Source organism: Lithobates pipiens, unplaced genomic scaffold (genome assembly GCF_037356315.1).
Source record: "Lithobates pipiens isolate NorthernLeopardFrog02 unplaced genomic scaffold, aLitPip1_a1.2 Scaffold_19, whole genome shotgun sequence".
NCBI classification, from domain to species: domain Eukaryota; kingdom Metazoa; phylum Chordata; class Amphibia; order Anura; family Ranidae; genus Lithobates; species Lithobates pipiens.
The window spans coordinates 348,495,014-348,522,251 of NW_027507764.1; the positions used below are offsets into that span (position 1 = coordinate 348,495,014).

The 27,238-nt window shown below is 41.0% G+C and overlaps 1 protein-coding gene across 2 annotated transcripts in view; it reads right to left on the reverse strand.

The window, feature by feature from the left end:
• Positions 1–27,238, reverse strand: part of SLC35B3 (solute carrier family 35 member B3) — a 73,444-nt gene that overhangs the window by 22,335 nt on the left and 23,871 nt on the right. For both annotated transcript variants that reach the window (XM_077492167.1, XM_077492168.1), the window contains exon 5: positions 22,044–22,151. In XM_077492167.1, the coding sequence (XP_077348293.1) occupies positions 22,044–22,151 (108 nt within the window). The remainder of the gene's footprint in view (positions 1–22,043; positions 22,152–27,238) is intronic.

The window sequence follows — 27,238 nt, forward strand, 5'->3', positions numbered from 1 at the left end:
TATCGCCAACGCCCATGCCGCCCCAGTGTGAAAGGGGTCTTAATATTAATTTATGATTAAGCAGTAATCCACATGAATTCACCCCACCTTTAGTGAACAAAAGGTAATTGATGGTTACACTTATCAGCCATATCTTCATGACCACCCAGCTAATATCGAATAGGTCCCCCTTTCGTCACCAAAACACCCATGACCCATCGAGACATGGATGCAACTATACCACTGAAGGCAAGCAGTGGTATCTGGCACCAAGCCACCAGTAGCAGATCCTGTTAGTCCTGTAAATTGTGAGGTGGGGTCTCCATGGATCCACACGCACCCAGCCATCCACATGATGTAAAAGAAAACTTGATCAGACAAGGCCATCTTCAATTTCTCTGTGGTCCAATTATGATGCTCATTGTAGATGTTTCTTGTTGTGGACACAGGTCAGCATGAGCACGAGTTGTGTATGGGTCTGCAGCTATGCAGCCCCATACACAACAAACTACGATGCCCGTTTTTACTACTTTCAACACATGAACATGAACATGAACGTATCCCACCAACTTTCAGATACTATTGTAACAAGATGATCAGCATTATTCCCTTGTCCGTGGTTCATAATGTGATGGCTAAATGGTGTAGATGCCCATGTGAGATTTAACAGTTAACTTGACCATAACTATTACTAATTTTAAATAAATAAAGCTTTTACTTCCACCCAAAAGTGTAACTTCCACTTTAAGCACTCCATACCCCCTGTCATTTGGAGGGGGGTGTACCCCTTTTCTTGTGGAACTTCCTGTCCCACTTCCCATCTTCGGCCGCCTAGGCAACTCCTCCCCTCGCCCCAGGTGGCACCTCCCTGCCAGCAATCTTCTGGGACACAACTCAGGTCCCAGAAGATCGGCTGGCCAATAGGAGAGCGCAGTGCGATTTGTGCATGCGCAGTGCGCACCCAGCAGTGAAGCCGTAAGCTGTCATGGCTGGGTGCCCACAGTTACCATGACGGAGTGGAGCTAGCCTCCGAGCAGCCACATCGCTGGACCGTGGGGCACATGTCGGTTTATTAAAAGTCAGCAGCTATGCCTTTTGTAGCTGTTCACTTTTAATAAACTAAGTAATTCCGCTTTACAAAAAAATAAAAATAAATAAATATTCCATTTTCTATTTTAGGTTGGCAAATATCCCAAAAAAAAAAAAAAAAAAAAAGAAGTTTATTTTTTATATTTAAATTTTTTTTTCTTCCTTTTTTTATTAAAATGAGAGATGGTAACAAATATATCATTTGAACAGTAGTCATTTCTCAGGTTGTTATTGTGGCAAAAACATAAGTCTGTCAAAAAGAAAACAAAAAGACAGACAATGTAAACCATCATCAGATAAATGTACATCATTAACCACTTTCCGCCTGGCCTGTAGCAAAATGATGGGCGGTCGGTGGTTCAGTTATCCTGACTGGACTTCATATGGCATCTTTCAGGATAACTGCCGACGACTGTCCGTTGGGGCATACAGCACGGCGATTGGTGGTGCGGCGTGCCAGTCTGACACACTGCAACACCAATCTCGGTAAAAAGCATTCGGACAGAGGCTCTTTACCACATGATCAGCGGTGTCCAATCACAGCTGATTACAGTGTAAACGGGAAGAGCCTATTTACTGGCTTTTCCCTCACGACAGACGCGAGTAAAAGGAGACCCGATTGGTGGTTCTCCTGACAGAGGGGCTGAGCGATTATCAGCGCAGCCACCCCTCAGATGCCCACATGGATGACCAGATATGCTCCACATAGCCACCAGGGATGCCACACAGTGCCCACTACAAATGCCTGAAAGATGTCTCATTGGTGATGCCCAGCAGTGCCCACCTATCAGTGTCCATCTGTGGCCATCAGTGCTGCATACCAGTGCTGTCTATTAGTGAGCTTCAATGCCGCCTATCACTGCCCTTTTGTGCTGCCTATCAGTGCCTCCTCATTGGTGCCGTCTCATCAGTGAAGTAGAAAACATACTTATTTACTTTATTTGTTACGCAAAAACTAAAAACCCCAGCAGTGATCAAATGCCACCAAAAGAAAGCTATATTTGTGGGAACAAAAAAGATAAAAAAAAAATTTGTTTGAGTACAGTGTAGCATGACCACGCAAGTGTCATTCAAAATGCGATAGCACTGAAAGCTAAAAATTGTCCTGGGCAAGAAGGGGCGAAAGTGCCTGGTATTGAAGTGGTTAAACAAGTATTCTTATACTAAGTAAGGATGGAAATCATCATCAGAAGCTAGAAAGCATGAACCCAATCCACAAGGGACCAGCAGCGTAACAATCCCAATCAGCAGATTTAATATCAACACTGTATTAAAGTTACAGTAAGTGCACAGTGGGGGGGGAGAGATGGGGAGCGGAGGGTGGAAGTGAGGTGAAGGTAAGGGTAAAACCACTGTTCTCTTGCCTGAGAATATAATCAAGGTCAGAGCCATATAAGACATTCTAAAGCAATCAGAAATAAAAAAAAGAAAAAGAAAAAGAAAAAGAAAAAAGAGAAAAAAAGAAAAAAAGAGAAAAAAAGAAACCGGATTAGCCCGGGACTCGCTAAAGGGACTGTTATGTAATAGATACACAGATCCCATGAGCGGTCAAACCTCTCATGCCACGTACACACCACCGGACTTTCCGGCAGACTAGGTCCGACGGTCTTTCCAAACGAACTGTGTCCGTTCGAAAGTCCATTCATTTTGAACATGATGACGTAAGACGGGCCTAAAAAAGGAAGTTCAATAGCCAGTAGCTTCTCTTGCATCGTATTTGGTCCGTCAGATCAGCATACAGATGAAGGGTTTTCCCGATAGGAATGGAGTCCGTTGGACAGATTTGAAACATGTTTTATTTCTAGGCCCCTCTGATTTTTTTTAAACGAAAAATGATCAGATTAGCCCACACACAATCGGATTGTCCAATGGACTGAATCAGTCGCACCTAGTCTGCTGGAAAGTCCGGTCGTGTTTAACCACTTGCCGACCGCCGCACGACGATGTATGTCCATTTTTTGAAGAGGGATATCTCGGTAACGGCAGCAGCTGCTGCCACAACCGAGATATCCATCTCTTCAGGCGGCGGTCAGCTGTACGATAACAGTGGTCTCCGCGGCGGATTCGCCGCGAGATCACCGCTATCGGCGGCGGGAGAGGTGCCACCCCCCCCTCCCGCCGCTTACCGGAGCCGTCGGTAGCGGCGGAGGCGATCGGGTCCTTCAGTCTGCTGGGCATAGAGACAAGTGAGGCTAAGATGGCCCCCACTCGTCTCTATACCATTAGGAGGGCGGAAGCGACGTCAAAACGTCACTTCCGCCCATACCTCTTAAAAATATATATTTTTTTTAAATGTCAGATTTTTTTTTTTTTTTTTTTTTGCATTTTAGCCCAAATATGAGATCTGAGGACCTTTTGACCCTAGATCTCATATTTAAGAGGACCTGTCATGCTTTTTTCTATTACAAGGGATGTTTACATTCCTTGTAATAGGAATAAAAGTGATCCATTTTATTATTATTTTTTTAAAAGTGTAAAAATAAATAAAATAAAATAAATAAAGAAAAAAAAAAAAAAAAAAAAAATTTTTTTTAAAAACACCCCGTTACGACGAGCTTGCGCACAGAAGCGAGCGCATACGTGAGTAGCGCCCGCATATGAAAACGGTGGTCAAACCACATATGTGAGGTATCGCCGCGATCGGTAGAGCGAGAGCAATAATTCTAGCCCTAGACCTCCTCTGTAACGCAAAAAATGCAACCTGTAGAATTTTTTAAATGTCGCTTATGGAGATTTTTGAGGCTAAAAGTTTGACGCCATTCCACGAGCGGGCGCAATTTTGAAGCGTGACATGTTGGGTATCAATTTACTCGGCATACCATTATCTTTCACAGTATAAAAAAAAATTGGGCTAATTTTACTGTTGTCTTATTTTTTTCAAAAAAGTGAATTTTTTCCAAAAAAAGTGCGCTTCTAAGACCGCTGCGCAAATACGGTGTGAAAAAAAGTATTTCAATGACCGCCGCCATTTTATTCTCTAGGGTGTTAGAAAAAAAAAACAATATAAAATGTTTGGGGGTTCTAAGTAATTTTCTAGCAAAAAAAACAGTTTTAAACATGGAAACACCAAGTCCAAAAAAGAGGCCTGGTCCTTAAGTGGTTAAGCGGCAATAGTGTTTTTATGAAGAACACAGGTGAGTCTGTCATTGACCATAATCCAGTTAAGCTTATGCTTTACATAGTCAAGAGGAACTACCGATTGTTTCCAATATTTAGCAATAGTAATTCTTGCCGCCAAAAGCATTTAGCCTAGGTTCATACTGTAGCGATAAGGGAAAGCAATATTTTGCCTACAGATAATTCAAAAGGTAAGATTCAGGTCTCGCTCCCACTGATTCATGCAAGGAAACTTGGAATTCAGACCAGTGAGGGAAGCATACACATCACAGACATTCATCCCTTCAATGGGCCCCTTGTTTGGCTGGATAGTTCAAAAATCAAAAGCGTAAAGGCCCATCTAAAGTTTAGATCTGATAAAAGATAAAATGTGATTGCCATATATACTCGAGTATAGGCCGACCTGAATTTTACCTAATTTTACCACAAGAAAATGGGAAAACATATTGACTCGAGTATAAGCCTAGGGTGGGAAATGCAGCAGCTACTGGGTAAACAATGCCCATCTGCAGCTGTACCTTTGATAACCAAAGCAGCAGGCGTCTCCCACTGTGTCATGCAGTCTGTTTGGGGGGGCCTTCCATTGTAACAAAGTCCTGCCGCCTCCTCTTCTGTGATAGACAGAACACTAATACAGTGCTGGGAAACTGTATCAGGGTTCCGTCTATCACAGACGAGGAGGAGGCGGGGCTTTGTTACAATGGAAGGTCCCCGAAAAGACTGCATGACACAGCGGGAGACACACCCGCTGTTTTAGTTATCAAAAAGTTACAGCTGCAGATGGGCACAGTGAGGCTGCGCCCTCACTCGAGTATAAGCTGAGGTGGGTTTTTTCAGCCTAAAAATGTGCTGAGAAAAAAAAAAAAAAAAAAAAAAAAAAAAAAAAAAAAAAATCGGATTATACTCGAGTATATACGGTATATCTAAATATTAAACTAAGGGACATCTGCAGTTTGTCTTTAAAATGTTGTAAAGAATATAGTTGGTCACCATTAAGATAATCTCCAATCCTTAAAAACCCATTGTTTGTTAACCACTGAAGCTATGTGCAATCCACAGTTCCCAACTGGGAACTGTGGATTGCAAAAAAAATAAATAAAAAAATAAATAAAAAAAAAATAGGGGCTAACTGTGTATGCGGAGATAAGGATTTATGATGGCGTGCCCTATCCCAGATGGCTAAGGATTGTGATAAGGTGGGACATAGTATAGGAGGGCGTAGATGACTAGGAAGCCAAAGCAATGATCCGATTGTAAATGGACAGCAGGAGAGAGCCCCAAAAGAGATTTAGGTCCTTTAGCAGTAGTATAGGCAAGTTGAGCCATTTAAGCAGCTTAAAAATATGCTTGTAGGTTGGGAAGTTTACATTTTTAAATACGATTATTGTATCTGAAGATCATAGTATTAACCACTTCACACCCAAGGACATCAAATGAAGTCCTGGACTTTGAGTGGGGATAGGCATCATTCAGATATCATCTTTTCCAGCCGGCGAATTCCTGCACCATAAGAACAATCATACAGTGCCTTGCGAAAGTGTTTGGTCCCCTTGAACTTTTCAACCTTTTGCCACATTTCAGGCTTCAAAACAAAGATATAACATTTTTATTTTTTGTGAAGAATCACGAACAAGTGGGACACAATTGTGAAGTGGAACGAAATATATTGGATTTTTGAAACTTTTTTAAATGATAAAAAAAATGAAAAGCGGGCGTGCAAAATTATTCGGCCCCCTTGCGTTAATACTTTGTAGAGCCACCTTTTGATGCGATTACAGCTGAAAGTCGCTTGGGGTATGTCTCTATCAGTTTTGCACATCGAGAGACTGAAATTCTTGCCCATTCTTCCTTGCAAAACAGTTCGAGCTCAGTGAGGTTGGATGGAGAGCATTTGTGAACAGCAGTTTTCAGCTCTTTCCACAGATTCTCGATTGGATTCAGGTCTGGACTTTGACTTGCCCATTCTAACACCTGGATACGTTTATTTGTGAACCATTCCTTTGTAGATTTTGCTGTATGTTTGGGATCATTGTCTTGTTGGAAGATAAATCTCCGTCCCAGTTTCAGGTCTTTTGCAGACTCCAACAGGTTTTCATCCAGAATGGTCCTGCATTTGGCTGCATCCATCTTCCCCTCAATTTTAACCATCTTCCCTGTCCCTGCTGAAGAAAAGCAGGCCCAAACCATGATGCTGCCACCACCAAGTTTGACAGTGGGGATGGTGTGTTGAGGGTGATGAGCTGTGTTGCTTTTACGCCAAACATATCGTTTTTGCATTGTGGGCAAAAAGTTCGATTTTGGTTTCATCTGACCAGAGCACCTTCTTCCACATGTTTGGTGTGTCTCCCAGGTGGCTTGTGGCAAACTTTAGACGAGACTTTTTATGGATATCTTTGAGAAATAGCTTTTTTCTTGCCACTCTTCCATAAAGGCCAGATTTGTGCAGTGTACGATTGATTGTTGTCCTATGGACAGACTCTCCCACCTCAGCTGTAGTTCTCTGCAGTTCATCCAGTGTGATAATGGGCCTCTTGGCTGCATCTCTGATCAGTCTTCTCCTTGTCTGAGCTGAAAGTTTAGAGGGACGGCCAGGTGTTGGTAGATTTGCAGTGGTCTGATACTCCTTTCATTTCAAAATGATTGCTTGCACAGTGCTCCTTGGGATGTTTAAAGCTTGGGAAATCTTTTTGTATCCAAATTCGGCTTTAAACTTCTCCACAACTGTATTATGGACCTGCCTGGTGTGTTCCTTGGGCTTCATGATGCTCTCTGCGCTTTCAACAGAACCCTGAGACTATCACAGAGCAGGTGCATTTATACAGAGACTTGATTACACACAGGTGGATTCTATTTATCACCATCAGTCATTTAGGACTACATTGGATCATTCAGAGATCCTCGCTGAACTTCTGGAGTGAGTTTGCTGCACTGAAAGTGAAGGGGCAGAATAATTTTTCACGCACCACTTTTCAGTGTTTTATTTGCTAAAAAAGGTTAAAATATCCAATAGATTTCCTTCCACTTCACAACTGTGTCCCACTTGTTGGCGATTCTTCACAAAAAATTAAAATTTTATATCTTTATGTTTGAAGCCTGAAATGTGGCAAAAGGTTGAAAAGTTCAAGGGGGCCGAATACTTTTGCAAAGGCACTGTAGTGGCAGTTCAATTACTTGATCATTCTTACAAGCGGCAGGAGGGGACGTCCCCCCCTGCTGCCCTCCGGTGCTTCTACCGGCTTGCTCGTAGGATTGGCAAGATGGAGAAGGAATCCGCCGGCAGCTGAGCCTAGAGATTTCCGGTGACCAGATGGTACCCAGTCATCTTTATGACCTTCAGAGGCAAAGGAGCGATGTTATGACATGACATCCACCAGGCAAAAGTAAACATTGCCGGGGGACTTGACTGGAAAGTTTCACTTGAATAATTAAAAAAGAGTCCTGCGCAAATAATGCCACACAAAATAAATAATGTATAAAAATGTGAAGAAAACAAGAGTCAATGTAAATATTTCAAAAATAAACACACCAATAGTGTAAGTGTGTAGTGAAAAAGCACTGGAGAAAGAACAGGACCAAATGTTCCAAAAGATCAGGCTCCCAGAACTCTCACCTCAGAGATGGAATAATAAGGCAAAAGAAAGTAATTCCAATGGACTTCTCCTTCACTTCTCTGTGCACAATCATCAAATGGTATAAACTTCTACCACTAGAGGGCCGATTCAATCTCTTATGAGTAATGCTGCAGCATATGTATCCTCGTGGTATGAAACTTAAAGAAAACACAGAGGGGAAGGGGGAAGGGAGAGAAAAAGGGGACTCCAATAGTGTAGTGGTTTCCAAAACTGAACAAATTTATTTAAGAGAAAGCAAATGGACTCTCACATTTAAAAAGAAAATATCAAACAGAAAGAGATCTGGCGTGTACAGCCAGTCTTACGCTCGTTCCGGTATTCCTACGGCCACTCCCTACGCGTTACGTCACCACGTGACTTCTTCATGGGGATGACGCTAGACCGTTCGTAACGTACTTATATACTTATATTCTTCACATTTTTATACATTATTTATTTTGTGTGGCATTATTTGCGCAGGACTCTTTTTTAATTATTCAAGTGATAGTTTGTGTTTACTATTTTGTCCCGCTGCATTTTCTGTTTCATTTAGTAGCACTTGCACTTTTGTTATTCCACAGATTGTTACATTATATTTTGTTATGCACGTAGATTTATTTCACGTCTAGTACATAGTGGCGCGAGGGTCCATTTTACACTTGACTGGAAAGGCCACGATAGTTTACTTTTATTTTTTTATTTTTTTTATTATTTTATTTTTTATCTCGGTCTTTCCAGCCTAGAGGAGAGATGTGGGGTATGATAAACATAATGTTTCTAAACATTTCGCTATTCACCACAATAGAGACCCCAAGCATCTAAAATTCTGGGGCATTGTCCCCTATGTCAAACATTGGAGAGGGGGACATAAGGTTAGGACTCTAAGTCAGAGTCCAAATGGATATATACCCTTGATACTTTTGCCCCCAGGGGATTGAACATAGAGTTCGATTTGAACTGTTTTATTAGCGATCTCTAGCCCCCTATAGATATTTTGTTGCGTGGCCTTTATGGATTTTTTAGTTTTTTTTCTGGCATTTCTATCTTAATATATATATTCTTTAAAGCGATTTGTTTTTATCAAGTCCCTGCGACGTTTTAAAATCCATCTTTCTGCCTTTTTATTGCATATGGTTTGAATATTTTCGTGATTTTATTTATTTTAGGTTTTAGACATATATTTTTCTTCACATATATTCTTATTATACACCAATATGCCTTTTAAATTAACTGCTATGTTTTGATGATATCTGTAATGTGTACGTCATTTCCGTGAAGAATATATATATATATATATATATATATATATATATATATATATATATATATTATGAATTTTTTTTTTTTTTTATAGTAAAGAAAAATAAAATAATTTTAGAGATATATTTAAAATATTTTTTAGCTATTCAAATATGCTTCGTAGCCATTCTATTTTTATCTGTTTCCCTGTTTAAGCTGCCTATGTATATACATCTGTATATATATTTATACTTATGTATATAGGGTTGGGCACTCTAATTATTAGTGATTCCCCTTTTTGATTTTTCCGATACATTGTTTTAAATATTTTTTTATGCCTACTTACAATTTATAATTTACCAGCTGCTGTTTATATACAATTGCCGTTTTCGATGCTGGTATAATAACCACCAAAAAATGGCTGCCTACATAGTTCTAAATTAACTCCAACAAAATGGCCGCCGGGCGTGCTCTATCGGCTTTAAATATCTTTTTCGATAGACATTATGTTTATAAGTTCAACGCTGCGCTACTTGCAGCCGACGTAATGCACTATTATTGTTCTCGGCAGCCCCTTGAAATGTTGGAACTAATTCTGTTTTTTCCGCCCCCCCCGCCCCCTTGTTTGTTCTCCCCTCCTGATGGTCGCTATAACTATGTGTGCTTCCAGGTGGGAGGAGAATTCAGCTAGAGACACGCCCGTCTATTCTAATTGGCCTGTCCCCGCCAGCACTAGTATTCTTACACAGCGGTGGTATGCTAATTGAAGGGCGGCGTAGTCCCGCCCAGTACACCTATAAATCACTTCCGGTACCCTTTGAAAATATCCCAGTTGAAGTCTTGACGACGTAACGCGTAGGAACCCGGAAGTGACGTCCATATCCGGTCTATTGCTGTCTGTCAATGTGCACATTCCTACCTCTCTTGTGAGTAGTTTTAATTTTTCAATAAATCTTACATGCTTAAAATACTACACTATGGCGGTTCTCTTTGGTCTATTCCCCTGAGTTTATCCACCATCCACCACATGTGAGGAAGTTAGAGAAGTCTCCAAAAGAGCCTGTTGTACAGCCATCTCTGATCATCCCTTGCTACCTGGGTGTCCAGTACTATTTTCGCTGTTTACCTACAGCGGTGAGGTAATTGCATAGCATTAGCACCATTTGCACGGATCATCATGGAAGGATTGTTGGGCCAGCACGTTGCACGTTTAATTCAGTGTGTTTACCGAATTGCACGATTTGATTTGATTGTGTATGGGACACTTTATTGCGACTCACGGTTGTCACTTGGATCAAGAATTTGTTTTATTGTTCACAGTAATATTTGTCACTATATGGTTTAACCTTTACACATTTAATGATGTTTACACGTTTTTGTATATGAATTTTGATACTTCTGGTGAATTCATGATTTTTTGTGCACATTATGATTTACTGCAGCATAACTTTGACTTATCTAAAACATATCTTTATATATTATGCACAAAGTCACCTTTTGATATATTTATGCATGGTTGCACTTTAACCACTTCAATACAGGGCACTTTCGCCCCCTTCCTTCCCAGCCCAATTTTCAGCTTTCAGCGCTCTAGCGCTTTCAGTGACAATTGCGCGGTCATGCTACACTGTACCCAAATGACATTTTTATCATTTTGTTCGCACAAATAGAGCTTTATTTTGGTGGTATTTATTCACGACTCAGTTTTTTATTTTTTGCGATATAAGCGCAAAAAAGCGGAAATTTGGAAAAAAAAAACAATATTTTCTTTTTTCTACTTCAATAAAAATCCAATAAAATCAAATTTTGTCATAAATTTAAGCCAAAATGTATTCTGCTACATGTTTTTGGTAAAAAAAAATCCGTTAAGTGTATAATAATTGGTTTGTGTGATCACGGACATATGTACGCAAATGATCATGTACATATGTGTGCAGGTGATCACGTACATATGTGTGCAGATAATCATTGGGACATGTGATTTTAGTGGGACATATGTGGGGGACATGTTTTTATTATTATTAGGGACATGTGTTTTTATTATTTGGGGACATGTATGTTTTGGGGACATGTGTGGGGACATTGTGTTTATACTGTGTGATGTGTTTACTGTGTGGTGTGTTTACTGTGTACACTAGACTGGTGATCAGTGAGTAAAAAGCTGTAAAAAGCAGCTCATACTCACTGATCAGCAGCCGGCTGCAGCGATCTGCTCTCCTCTCCACAGCGATGACTTCTGTGTGAGGAGAGGAGGAGCCGATTGCCTAGCAACCGGCTGTTTGTTTACATCACATGACGGCCGTGATTGGACACGGCCGTCATGTGATCAGGAGGGCCAATCACAGAGCCCTCCTGCCGATCTGAGATGCGCCGTGTCCGGGTGACACGGGCGCATCGGGATCGCGCCGCTGCGCGGGCGCGCGATCCCGCTACTCCTGAATGACGTTCCTGAACGTCCTATCAGGAGTAGGCGGCTCCCACCCGGCCGTATATGTGCATTGGCCGGGTGGGAAGTGGTTAAACAATTTTTCTAACCTTGAATGTATTTTGCACACTATTGGTTTTATTGTGGCTATTTTTAATTTTTTGAAATTAGCGCATCACACCTTTTTTATTTTACTTCTACTAGTGAGAGTCAACTCATTTAGTGATTGCTGCTTTCTTCACTCGCTACTCTCGCCCTCTTCTATTTTACCCATAGAGCGCAGAAGTCTTTAGTTATACATTCCTCTACCCTTGCTTTTTGTTCCTGCCTTTGCCAAGAACGTAAATGTTTTGATTGCCCTGCCAGAAAATACAAATATAAATCTAGCAGGATAAAATCTGTTTTAGTTTACATCTACCATATGCCCAGATAAATCTAGTCATCTGGGAATATAGATTTTTAAATATCCCTTTTTTTTGTTTGTTTTTTTACAGGGGAATGTGCAAAAACATACAAGCACAGGCAATTCATTAGACTTAATCAGCTGTATTCTTCCTGCCATTGATATTGGTCGTTTTATCCACATTCCCAATTCTCTCTTGACATATACTACCAAGGGGAGTATATTAGCTTTCAGGGATTCCTCGGGGTCCAAAGTGGTGCTTATTCCTAGATCTTTAAATGCTTCAACTTTTTTTTAATGGGGTCTGAAGTCTCATTCCATTACTGGCCCAAGCAGCATCAATGCGGATTTCTGCCAATTTATCTTAAGCCCTGAAAACATCCCATATATTTCTATTATTTTCATTGCCTCCCTCAGGGAGGTATGCACACCTGTAAACATTTTTAAAGCGTCGCCTATGGAGATTTTTAATTACCAAAATTTTGGTGTCATTGCCAAAGTGTGCACAATTTTAAAGCTTTACATGTTTGGTATCTATTTACTTGGTGTAACATCTTTCACATTATACAAATTGGGTTAACTTTACGTTTTTTTTTTTGTTTTTTGTTTTTTAATTCATGAAAGTGTTAGAAAAATTGCTGCGCAAATACCGTGTGATGTAAAAGGTTGCAATGACTGCCATTTTATTCCCTAGGGTCTCTGCAAAAAAAAAAAAAAAAAAAAAAAAGATCCCACTGTATAATGCTTGGGGGCTCTGAGTAATTTTCTATCAAAAAGGAGTGCCAGAACAGGCCTGGTATGGAAGCGGTTAAAAAAAAATTATAATTATATATATATATATATATATATATATATATATATATATATATATATATATATATATAAACATTGCCACCTTTGGGCTGCAGTGGCATCTGAAGTACTATCTGCAGGCTTCTTTTTTTCACAAAGCTCCAGTCTACATGCGATCAATATGTCATAGATGACAGTGATCACATCTGAGAATGAGACAGTCAGCGAAAGCTAGCATTGAAAGCCATCATCTATGCAGTGGCAGCAGATGGATCTCATATCAGGGCTTTTGTTACCGAGTGCCCGACTATACTCGCTCTTTCCAACAAGCTGAGCCATTGATAGAAGCCATACCACATGAATGGAGAACGGATGGGTGATTGATAGCTCTGCCACCTCCATTCAGAGAAGTTTTATTCATAGAAGCTGTAGTAAGGCTTCTATAAATGGGGCAGCGAGATACTCTTGATGAGAGCCTATTACAGCAAACTAAAATAAGAGGAATCAGCACAAGGGACACATCCTACTTACTGTTATGCCGCGTACACACGAGTGGACTGTATGGCGTACTTAGTCCGTCATACAATCCGACGGACAGTCCGTCATACTTTCGACTGAACGGACTTGACCACACACGGATGCACAAACAGTCCGTCGAAAGCTTGCGCGATGACGTGTACAGCACGTACGACGGGACTAGAAATAGGAAGTCCAATACACAGCAAAGCACCCTTCCGCCGTGTAAATCCTTTCTGGGCATGCGCCATTCTTAGTCCGTCGAACTAGCCTACTGACGAGCGGATTGTCCGCTGAAACCAAAGAACGACGGACAGAATTTCGAAAAATCCGAAATTCTTAGTACGCCAGACTGCACGCTGAAAAAGTCAGCTGAAGCCCACACACACACGAGTGGACTGTCCGCTGAAATGTTTTTCGACGGACTAAGTACGCCATACAGTCCGCCCGTGTGTACGCGGCATAAGTTATGCTCCTTGTGCTGATTTTTCCGTTTTTAAATTTTAGCTACACTTAGGCTTTAAATGCTGTAAATGCTAATTGATATCAATACAACTTGAAACATTGCATTTAACAGACATAATTTGCAGGCCTAAATACATAGCCTTGTCTAAATTTCAGCATAGAATAAATAACAGAAGCCCTCAACCAACAGAGGTTTATGATAAGAATATTTGTTCGAGACAGCAGAAGAGTATGCTTTGTTTATACTAGCTGAATAGTTCAGCTTCCTTTAGGCAAAAATGTCATCTAAATAGATTTGTCCCTCACAATGTTCAAAGGAATCTGATTAAATTATGTAAGTAGAGCTTCAGCTGAAATCAGACTAGTTTATGTATCAATGTTTCTGAGAAATTTATGAGTAAAAGTCAAGTGAAGTCAATTTGGCATTTAGTAACTAGCATCCAAACTACTCCCCTAAGGCAACTGCATCCTTAAGAATTTTTCATTTGAAAGTTAATATAAAATAGAGAAAAGTAGCATGTTTTCTGAAAGCCTCAATGCCTCCAAGACTTTTGCTGGTTTATGCATTTATCCATGCATATGCTAGTGTCAATACACATTTAACATATGTTACCTAATATACCGCCTTTGCAAAGAATAATATGTGGTAATAAACTGTACAATGTACCTCTTTGTAGATTCCTCCCCCCCCCCTTTCATTGTCTGTATTACTATGTTTATTACACAAAGAAATACATTACTTCAATTAACATTTCTACTACAACAGCAGCACAATTGTTACAGGTTAGGATATCAGACACTGGGTACAACTTTGGGGTAAAAATAGATTTTGGGGGTCCTTTGATTTAAATGGTTTTATTTGGAAACAGATTTTGGCGGCTTTCAAAATAGGAACATTTTTACTCCAAGAAAAATGGAAGAGTCACAAATGGAGCTTAAGAAAAATAGGGTTGAGGGGGACCCCCAGTTTTACGGCTACAGGGAAGCACCTGTGCACAAGATCACGTACATATTTAAAATGATCTGGCGCTTTCGGGTAGGGGACGCGCATGTGCACTCCTGTTCACCAGAACAGAGATGTGAACAAGGCAGATCGCCGTTTTGTCAGGAGAGAAGGGTTGGAATTTGTGTCCCTACAAAGCAGGGAATAAGTTCCATCTCTTGTCCTAGTAAATAAAATACTTTTGCAAGGCACTGTACGCTTATTGGGATTTTGTTTACCAAAAATATCTAGCAGAATACATATTGGCCTAAATTGGTGATTTTTTTTTTTTTTTTGGATAGGCTTTATAGCAGAAAGTAAAAAAGTTTTCTTCGTTTAGTTTATAGAATTTTGCAAATAAGTAATTTTTCTTCTTCCCTGATGTGGCTGCACGGATATTCAGTGTAAACAATGTAATTACTTACCAGCTGCGATTGGACACAGCTAATCACATGGTAAAGGGCCTCCCTGATTGTCCCTTTACTGTGATCAGCTATCAGCAGTCACAGCATGTGCCCCATCTTTTGGTTATAGCAGGGGCAGGAAGGGGTTAATGTTTACATTAAAAAAAAAATTCTCCTCCTAGCTCCCTCAATACAGTCTACATTACTTTTTTAAATTCTTATGCTGCTAGCATTAGTAAATAAATAGTAAGTTCTATTCTATTTACTTGTTTTAAACTTTACATTCTTTAGTTACTTCCTTGTCTCAACCAAAATATCATACACCTCATAAATCTTTATGGGAATTTTTTTTTTCATGGGGGGTTGGTTTCTAAACTAAGCACACCTTCCTACTTGCATGTTTGAGCTACGGGCAGATTCCAATAAGTAAATGCTACGTTAGTCATCTGTCCTTACTCAAGATGGCCACAGTTAGAATTTCTAGGGGCTGTTTTTTAAAGTGATTTCTCAACAAAAATGAAATAAACAAAATAGAGCATGGAGACATGGACAAAATAGGCAAGTTTGCTTTGAACATTAATAATGTATTAAAATAACAAAAAAAAGAACAGCCAAATTCTGCTTTAAATGATCAGAAAGAAACATCCCAAGTCTAGCAATCATGTGCAAACTTTCATTCTCCAGCTGTCATTTTCCAATGCAGGCTTCAGCTGGACTGGTTGCTCAACTAACTACCAAAGATTTCCAATTAAGGCCAAGCATTTATTTTATAACCTGGATGTGCAGTAATGAACAATTCATCATATTTAAAATCATTAGCAAGACTACATCTGGAACACCAGTTCATTTTTGGGCACCAGTTCTCAAAAAAGGAGATGGGTAACTGGAGAAGGGCAACCAAACCGATAAGAGGCATGGAGGAGCTCAGCTATGAGAAAAAAGATTAGCTGAACTGAATTTATTCTCTTGAGAAAAGGAGAGTTATGCCCCATACACACAGTCGGACTTTCCGACTGAAAAGGTGTGATTGGATGGTGTTGTCAGAAAATCCGATCGTGTGTGGGCTCCGGGGGACTTTTCCCATCGGAATTTCCGACACACAAAGTTTGAGATCTGGATCTAAAATTTTCTGACAACATTTGATTGTTTAAATTTCGATCGTGTGTAAACAATCCAGACGCACAAAGTACCACGCATTCTCAGAATAAATTACGAGAAGAAAGCTACTTCTTGGCTACCAGCCTCTTTATAGTCTCGTTGTACATCACCTCGTTCTGAACGATTGGATTTTCCGCCAACTTTGTGCAACCGTGTGTATGCTAGACAGTTTGGGCCAAAACCTCAGTCGGATTTTGTCGTCGGAATGTCCGACCATGTGTACAGGGCATATGGGGAATATGATCGAGATGTATAAAATAAATAGATTGTGATATAGTGAACTTGGTGTTGAGTTATTCACTTTAAAGCCATCACAGAGCGTCTGGAGGAAAAGAGATTTAACCTCCACATATGGAAAGGCTTCTTTAGGCTCCATGCACACTTGCATTTTTTTTTTAAGCTCCTAAAAGTTATTAGCATTTTGTTTCTGCTCCTAGACGCTAAATAGCGTTATCCTATATGTCCATGCACACTACTTTAGGCTACTAGAGTTTTTTTGAGCTTCAACATCTAGGAGCAGAAAAAAAAAAAAAAAAAAAAAAAATTGTAGTTTCCTGAGCATTTATTCAGCAGAAACACTTCCAAATGCTACTAATAGCGTTTTTTTTTTTAGCCCCCCCTTTTTTATGCTTTAAAAAAGGAACTGCAAAAACACACCTAAAAAAAACGCTGCTAAAATGCTGCTACAAAAAGCTACTACCATAATTTCTATTTTATCCAGCGTTCTTGTAGCTTAAAAAAAAAAAAAAAAAAAAGTGTGCATGGAGCCTTAAAGCAAGAGCTGTGAAAAAGGGGAATATGTACAGTGGTGTGAAAAAGTGTTTGCCCCCTTCCTCATTTCCTGTTCCTTTGCATGTTTGTCTCACTTAAGTGTTTCGGAACATCAAACCAATTTAAACAATAGTCAAGGACAACACAAGTAAACACAAAATGCAATTTGTAAATGAAGGTGTTTATTATTAAAGGTGAAAAAAAATCCAAACCATCATGGCCCTGTGTGAAAAAGTGATTGCCCCCCCTTGTTAAAACATACTATAACTGTGGTTGTCCACACCTGAGTTCAATTTCTCTAGCCACAACCAGGCCTGATTATTGCCACACCTGTTCACAATCAAGGCATCACTTAAATAGGAGCTGCTTGACACAGTAAGGTCCACCAGAAGATCCTTAAAAGCTACACATCATGCCGAGACCCAAAGAAATTCAGGAACAATTGAGAAAGAAAGTAATTGAGATCTATCAGTCTGGAAAGGGTTATAAAGCCATTTCCAAAGCTTTGGGAATCCAGCGAACCACAGTGAGAGCCATTATCCACAAATGGCGAAGACATGGAACAGTGGTGAACCTTCCCAGGAGTGGCCAGCCGCCCAAAATTACCCCAAGAGCGCAGCGACGACTCATCCAAGAGGTCACAAAAGACCCCACAACAACGTCCAAGGAACTGCAGGCCTCACTTGCCTCAGTTAAGGTCAGCGTTCATGCCTCCACCATCAGGAAAAGACTGGGCAAATATGGCCTGCATGGCAGAGTTCCAAGGAGAAAACCACTGCTGAGCAAAAAGAACATCAAAGCTCGTCTCAATTTCTCCACAACACATCTTGATGATCCCCAAGACTTTTGGGACAACATTCTGTGGACCGATGAGACAAAAGTGGAACTCTTTGGAAGGTGTGTGTCCAAGTATATCTGGCGTAGAAGGAACACTGCATTTCATAAAAAGAACATTATACCAACAGTAAAATATGGTGGTGGTAGTGTGATGGTCTGGGGCTGTTTTGCTGCTTCAAGACCTGGAAGACTTGCCGTGATAAAAGGAACTATGAATTCTGCTGTCTACCAAGAGATCCTGAAGGAGAATGTCCGACCATCTGTTCGTGTACTCAAGATGAAACCAACTTGGGTTCTGCAGCAGGACAATGATCCTAAACACACCAGCAAGTCCACCACCGAATGGCTGAACAAAAACAAAATGAAGACTTTGGAGTGGCCTAGCCAAAGTCCTGACCTGAATCCTATTGAGATGTTGTGGTATGACCTTAAAAAGGCCGTTCATGCTCGAAAACCCTCTAATGTAACTGAATTAGGACAATTCTGCAAAGATGAGTGAGCCAAAATTCCTCCAGGACGTTGTAAAAGCCTCATTGCACGTTATCGCAAACGCTTGGTTGCAGTTGTTGCTGCTAAGGGTGGCCCAACCAGTTATTAGGTTTAGGGGGCAATCACTTTTTCACACAGGGCCATGATGGTTTGGATTTTTTTTCACCTTTAATAATAAACACCTTCATTTACAAATTGCATTTTGTGTTTACTTGTGTTGTCCTTGACTATTGTTTAAATTGGTTTGATGTTCCGAAACACTTAAGTGTGACAAACATGCAAAGGAACAGGAAATGAGGAAGGGGGCAAACACTTTTTCACACCACTGTATATGGAGGTTTTCTTTTTGCTCTTTTTTTTTTTTTTTTTCTGTTGGTTAAACTGGACGGACTTTTTTCAACACAGTATATTAACAATTCAGTGCAGCAATATGTAGAAACAGACTTTTAAGTGCAGCACTACAAGATTTAATAGGATGGTCTAAGCAACAATAATGTAAATCAAATATAAACTCTGCATGCAGTATTTTAGTAATTATTTTATGTAGTTATATTGGTCTGATTGGACCTGTTTTTTTCCTATTACCTTTAAGTTAGGCCTCTTTCACACGGGGCGGATCAGTAAAGATCCGCCCCGTGATGATCCGCTCGCTCAGCGGGGATCGCTCCGTTGTCCCCGCTGAGCCGGCTGCGGACAGGGCGGTCTCCGCACACTGTGCGGGGACCGCCCTGTCAGCTCTCCGCTCTCCTCTATGGGGATCGGACGAGCACGGACCGTGTGTCCGTGTTCATCCGATCCGCTCTGCAGACGGACAGAAAAATAGGATTTTCCTCCGTCTGCAGAATCGGACATTTGCGGAGGCGGACAATAGCGGGTGTCTGCGGATGCTCATCCGCAGACACCCGCTATCCCATAGGGATGAATGGATGTCCGTATTTCATCCGCAAACGGATGGATGAAATACGGACATACCATCAGCATGTGTGAAAGGGGCCTTAAAGTGATACTAAAGTGTGTTAAAAATAACAAACATGTCATACTTACCTGCTCTTTGTAGTGGCTTTGCACTTTGCACAGAGCAGCCCGGATCCTCCTCTTCTCTGGTTTCTCTTTGGCGCTTCTGGCCCCTCCTTTTCGCTGAGTGCCCCCACAGCAAGCAGCTTACTATGGGGACACCCGAGCCGAGGCCCTGCTGTGTGTCCATTCAGACACAGAGTTGTGGCTCGGCCCTACCCACCCCCCCCGATTGGTCAACTGACTTGACAGCAGCAGGAGGCAATGGCGCAACTGCTGTGTCTCTGCCAGTCAGAAGAGAGAGAGTCACGGAAGGCTGAGGGCACTTGTGCACATCGCTGGACAGAGATGGGGCTCAGGGGGGCTGCTGCACATAGGTTTTATCTTAATTCATAGAATGCATTAAAAGTAAAGTTTAAAAAAAAAAAAAAAAAAACGCTGACTTTACAACCACTTAAAATGTAGTAAACTACTAATATTCCTGGCATCCCCCAAAAGTTCTAACCTAGAGGGTTGCACAAGTAAATAAAATATAGTCTATGCCTATATTGTCAGAACAGCAACATTGGGCATCTAGACGTCATGCACTAAGCACAATTGTGAACTGGATACAAGATGGCCAAGATAATAAACAATAATTGGGACCTTGGGGTGTACGCAAGTATAACACTGCAAACTTTAGGCTTGGATTTAATTTGCTGTACAGGCACAACGAATAAGGTATGCCAACTGCAACCACTTGTAGATTTGCTCTGAATATATTAGTGTATGCTGTGCTGAAGAACTCCTTACATTACAGTAAGCAGTAACACGGGTCTCTTTCTACCAGCAGTGTATCTGCAGTAAGCATAATGTGCAGCAGTCTATAGTATTGTAGATGTCAGTTATTTAACCACTTGCTTATTGGGCACTTAAACCCCCCCTCATGCCCAGACCAATTTTCAGCTTTCAGCGCTGATGCACTTTGAATGACAATTGCGCGGGCATACAACACTGTACCCAAATGAAATTTTTATCATTTTTTCCCACAAATAGAGCTTTCTTTTGGTGGTATTTAATTACAGCTGGGAGTTTTATTTTTTGCTAAACAAACAAAAAAAGATGCAAAATAAAAAAAAAAAAAAAAAAAAAAATCATGTTTAATAGTTTGTTATAAAATTTAGCAAACAGGTAATTTTTCTCCTTCATTGAAGTGCGCTGATGAGGCGGCACTGATAGGCTGCACTGGTGGGCACTGATAGGCATAGTTAAGGCGCCACTAATAGGCACAGATAAGGTGGCACTGATAGGTACCACTGATAGATGGGACTGATGGGCACTGCTGGGTGGCACTTATATTTTATTGAGGTGGCACTGGCAGGGCTGGCCGTGATCGGGACTGATGTCCCAATCACGGCCGCCGGTGATCGGCTCTTTTTTTTCTCCTCGCGCTGTCAGCGCGAGGAGGAATAATAACCGATTACCGGCTCCGTTGTATCACATGATCAGCTATCATTGGCTGACAGCTGATCTCGTGATAAGGGGGTCGGGATCAACCCCTTGCTCGGATCGGTGATCAGGCGAGTCTCAGACTCTTACAGACACTGTAATGGGTTCTTTTTGGTAGCTTGCCAATCTCTTGTAATATAAACATTTTTTGTAACGTGCGTTGTTAAGGACACACAGATTTAACCACCTCAAGTCCGACACTTTCACTCACTTCCAGTCCAGGCCAATTTTTAGCACGGTCATACTTTGAATGACAGTTACTCAGTTATGCAACACTGTACCCAAATGAAATGTTTATAATTTTTTGAGACAGGTAGAGCTTTCTTTTGGTGGTATTTAATCACCACTATATAAATAAAAAAAAACGGAAAAAAATAAAAAATAAAAAAAAAATATGATGATGTTTTTCTTTTCTCGGTCCTAAAATGTATTTTTTTTTTTTAATTGAGATTGCCAATTACAACGATGATTGCTGCAATAAGCAATTGGTAAAAAGACTGTGTAAAGTTTTTATTCATGAAACCTTGTGTACCACTGATTGGCCCTAGGGATTACATGGTACCAGGGGCAAAATCACAACAGACATGTACCATGTAACCGCTGTGACTAATCACAGAGCTCACACAGCAGCAAACAATTACATCATTGTTTACTACTGTTCATGTGCCCTCTGTGATTGGTCAGAACGATCACATGATATCATGGTCAACAATAGCGGCCTGGTACAACAATCATACAAGCGGGTGATGCAGGACAACATACCGGTAAGTTCACCTGCATCTGCGCTGCTCCTGTCCAGCTGTTAATGTACTATGGCCAGAGGTGTAGCAGTTAAAGAGAGTTTGGGGGGGGGGGGGGGTTAAGTAACATGGCAATTTGTTGTCATTAACAAAATCCTCTGTTTCAGTCTTATGCAAGATCCACATATTGTAAGAAAAAAATGGCAACTTACGTGGGCATCAATGGATTTGCAATGCAGTTCCTGAATTTTTATATGGATTTACGGAACCATGTATGCTAAAAATGACCTCAGTCTAATCTATATTGCCTGTGTACACTAACTCTTAATGTGAAACTGTTGTAGCACATTAGCGGTAAAAAGCTATTCAGGTTGAGATCCAGTTATACATTGGTTTCAAACGTAGTTTGTGGACCACATGTACTGTATAGGCCTTTAAAATATGTAGATAGGTAAAACCAGAAAAGTAATTCAGAAACATCTAAAGAAATAATCGGCTAGAATCATAATAATTTAACATCTTACCTGTTACATTAAAGTTTGGAGCAACTGTGCTATCAGCCAGTGTAAACCATATGAGGCCAAAGCTCATGCATACAGCTGCACTTACATCTGCAGCATTATACCTCTTTCCTGTAGATAAAAAAAAAAAAAAAAAAAGTTTTTTTTTTTTTTTAGCAAACCTTTCTGCTATACATACATCCTACCAATAAATGCAGAGTGCAGCTAGAGATCACAACCAATCAGCAAACAAATTATGGATGCTTAGAAAAACGTATTAGTTGCTACGCGTTTTGGTACTTTCAACATTCTAGGCTGAGCAGAACTTTGCTCCTGGTCCCTCCTGCACAGAATCACGCTCGGATAATCTCTGTTGACCTGAGTTGCAGGCAAACCAGGACTGCATAGGTAATAATAAAATAAATGAAATGACCATGTACAGGAAAAAAAATATTTTTTGCATTTTCCCAACTATATATATATATATATATATATATATATGAGAATGTGAATCTTTAACTGAACTCTTTACATCTGATTTTTTATGTGAAATAAATAGCTTTCAGAAGCTCAACTATATGTGCAAGTGACACCTTGTATTTTCAGGCCCTCTGGTCCCCATTGTCCATCTTCCTCATCTGCGCACTTCAACTGAGGATGAGGCAAGGGTCCTGGTTGCTAACTGGGGCTGCCCCCCCGGTGAGACCCTCTGTCTCTTGGCTTCTGGCTGGGACCCTTTGACCCGTGGATGAGACTTTCAGTCTCCTACACTGGGAGCAGTCTCCAACTGCAAAGCTCTGCGCTATCCTCAGATCTGAGTATACAATGACCCTGCACGCCTGTATACCGAGACAGGTTGCAGGCCTCTGGTAAAATCCATACACAGGATTGAAAGTTCTGACCCAGAACTACAAAATCCAGGGAAGCCAAATACACAGTATTCTCTGCTCAGAAACAATATAGTCTGGAAATTTGCATTAACCCTAAATGCGTCACATTTTCTTATATTCTCACAGTGACAGGGCCTCTCACTGTCACATAGGCAACTGCCATAAGTGAATTAGCTCCGCACACCCCAACATGCAAAGAATAAAAGGTGCACACTACTGAAGAATCAAGCACCCAGACAGGCCACAACCATCGTACGGAAGCCCCACATCTTCCAGAAATGACATTACATGCCACCAGAGGAACCAACATCAAGGAAGCAGAAGTAGCTTCTCGCACAGCACCAAAAAACACACACACACACACACACACACACACACACACACACACACACACACACACACGAACACAGCAGGAGTGACTAGACAGTATTTACACTAAAGAGGGAAGAGCACCCCAAAAGCAACCACCGCAGGCCAGAGGTTTTATTTCTATTTTTTTCATAGGTCAATATATCCAGGTGAGAGCATAAGGTGACAGAGCATATGACATTGACAGCACTGGATTTATCCACTGACACTTTTTTACTGCAGCTGCTGACTTTTAAAATATAGACACTTACCTGTCCAGGGCGCCCGCGATCTGTCGCTCGGTAAGACAATCAGGAAGTGAAGCCTTGTTTCCTACTGCACATGCGCGAGTTGCACTCAGCGATCCCACAGGTCCCTACTGTCTTCTGGGTCCCGAATGTCTCAGGGAAGACAGCAGGGGGAATGGAGGAGGTGCCAGATATGGCGTAGATATACGTGGCTATCTATACCCGGAAGTGGGAGCAAATACCTGGATTATACAGGTATCTGCTCTCCCCTTCCCCCTGAAAAGGTGCCAAAATGTGACACCGGAGGGGGGAGGATTCCGAAAAGTGGAAGTTCCATTTTTGGGTGGAACTCCGCTTTAACTAAATTATACATAACATTTAGATTATTATACGATTAATCAAAAAAATAAAAAAATCAGCCAACTAATCCATTATGAAATTAATAGTTAGTTGCAGTCCTAGAAATAAGTTTTATTGGATCACTATTACTAATTTGCAGCATTATTTTTTTACGTTTGAAAAAAATTCCTTTGGGCGCATAATCATATTATGTAGTTGCGCAACACTATTGTAGTATAAATTAAAAATGTTAAAATGGAATGCCAGGCAAATATATCTACACACTAATATAACACACACACACAGAGGCCACTTTATTAGGTACACCTGTTCAATTGCTTGGTAACAAATTGCTAATCAGCCAATCAGAAGGGCATCAGAATGGGGAAGAAAGGGGATTTACGAGACTTTCAACGTTGGTGCCAGATGGGCTAAAACTGCTGATCTACTGGGATACACACACACACACACACACACCTCTAGTGTTTACAGAGAATGGTCCGAATAAGAAAATATCCAGGAAAAGGCAGTTGTGTGGGCGAAAATGCCTTGTTGAGGTCAGAGGAAACATGGGCAGGCTGGTTCGAGAGCATAGAAAGGCAACGGTAGTTCAAATAACTACTTGTTACAACTAAGGTATGCAGAATACCATCTTTGAACGCACAACACACTGAACCATGAAGCAGATGGGCTACAGCAGCAGAAGACAATACCAGGTGCCACTCGTGTCAGCTAAGAACAGGAAACTAAGGCTACAATTCATACAGGCTCACCAAAATTGGACAATAGAAGATTGGAAAAACGTTGCCTGGTCTGAGGAGTCTCGATTTCAGTTGCGACATTCAGATGGTAGGGTCAGAATTTGGTGTAAACAACATGAAAGCATGGATCCATCCTGCCTTATATCAACGGTTCAGGCTGTTGGTGGCGGTGTAATGGTGTGAGGGATATTCTCTTAACACACTTTGCGCCCCTTAGTACAAACTGAGCATCATTCAAATGCCACGGCCTACCAGAGTATTGTTTTTGACCAGGTGCATCCCTTTAGGACTACAGTGTACCCATCTTCTGATGGCTACTTCCAGCAGGATAATGCACCATGTCACAAAGCTCAAATCTCCTCATCACTGGTTGCTTAAACATGGCAATGAGGTCACTGTACTCCAATGGCCTCCACAGTCACCAGATCTCAATCCAATAGAGCACCTTTAGGATGTGGTGGAACGAGAGATTCGCATCATGGATGTGCAGCCAACAAATCTGCAGCAACCGAGTGATGCCATCATGTCAATATGCACCAAAATCTGAGGAATGTTTCCAACACCTTGTTGAATCTATGCCACGAAGAGTTAAGGCAGTTCTGAAGGCAAAAGGGGGGTCCAAACCCGGTACTAGCAAGGTGTAACTAATAAAGTGGCCAGCAGTGAGTGTATATTTTATATACAGTTCCTTGAAAGAAGTATTCATACCCCTTGAAAATTTCCAAATTTTGTCATGTTACAACCAAAAACATAAAATGTATTTTATTGGGGATTTTATGCGATAGACCAAAAAACACAAAAGTGGCACATAATTGTGAAGTGGAAGGAAAATGACAAAATAGTTTCAATTTTGTTTTGCAAATATGTGAAAAGTGTGGCGTGCATTTGTATTCAGCCCCCTTTACTCTGATACCCCTAACTAAAACTAAAATCGAGTGGAATTGCCTTTAGAAGTCACCTAAATAGTCCACCTGTGTGTAATTTAATCTCAGTATAAATACAGCTGTTCTGTGAAGACCTCAGGTTTGTTAGAGAACTTTACTGAACAAACAACATCATGAAGGCCAAGGAACACACCAGACAGGTCAGGGATAAAGATGTGAAGTTTAAAGCAGGGTTAGGTGATAAAAATAAAAAAATATCCCAAGCTTTGAATATCTCATGGAGCACTGTTCAAGCCATCACATTAAAATGGGGGAGAGAAGAAGAAGAAGAAAAAAAAAAAAAAAAAAAAAAAAAAAAAAAAAAAGCAGTATGGCACAATTGCAAACCTACCTAGACATGGCCGTCCACCTAAACTGGCAAGCTGGGCAAGGAGAGCATTAATCAGTGAAGCAGCCAAGAGGCCCATGGTAACTCTGGAGGAGCTGCAGAGATCCACAGCTCTGGAGAATCTGTCCACAGGACAACTATTAGTTGTGCACTCCACAAATCTGGCCTTTATGGAAGAGTGGCAAGAACAAAGCCATTGTTGAAAGAAAGCCATAAGAATTCCCATTTGAAGTTTGGGAGAAGCCATGTGGGGGACACAGCAAACATGTGGGAGAGGGCGCCTTGGTCAGGAGACTAAAATTGAACTTTTGGCCTAAAAGCAATACGCTATGTGTGGCAGAAAACAATGCACATCACCCTGAACACACCATCCCCACCATCAAACACGGTTGTGGCAGCATCATGCTGTGGGGATGTTTTTCTTCAGCAGGGACAGGGAAGCTGGTAAGAGCTGATGGGAAGCTGGATGGAGCCAAATACAGGGCAATCTTAGAAGAAAACCTGTTTGAGACTGCAAAAGACTTAAGACTGGGACAATGGTTTAGATCAAAGCAATCTGACAGAGCTTGAGCCATTTTGCAAAGATGAATGGGTAAACATTTCACTCTAGATGTTGGGGGATCGACTGATATTGTTTTTCGGTGCCGATACAACACCCATATTTTGATCACCTCTCCTGCCGATATCTTGTAAAAAAAAAAAAAAAAAAAAAAAAAAAAAAAAAAAAAAAAACGCACAAACACACCTTTTCACTGTCATTTTACTTTTTTTTTTTAATCACTGTTATTGCTGTAAAATGTAAACATCCCTGTTACAGTAACAGGCAGTGACATCTACGCTTTATTCTACGCTTTATGGAGGGATCTGGAGTCTAGGAGACCCCCAAACCCCTCCTCTGCACTTCAAAGTATTCAAAACGTCAAGATCGGCATTTTTGAATACTTTTTTTTTTTTTATAAACAGGCGCCTTTAAGATGCCAGTAATCCGGGAAGTGATGTCATGACATGGTTTCCAGATTACTAGATGAAGCATCAGCTTTGCTCGGGTCTTCTGTCAGCCGGCGGATGTTCCCGGCTGGTTGCCTCGGGCCTCCTGGTGGGACGGGAGAGCCTGAGACAAGCAGAAGGAAGGAGGCAGGGGTGGTATACATCCCCTCCTGCTGTTTGTAATAACAGCCAAGCGGCTACTAAGCCGCATTGGTGGTTGTTACAATAAAGCTGACTGTCCTCTCTAAGGCTGGCCATACACCTATAGATTATCTGCAGATTTTCTATGGTTAGATGGAAAAAGTGCAACAGATTTCTCCATGTTCGCTAAACTGTGTGGTTGGAGGAATCTCCCACTTTTTCCCCATCTAACC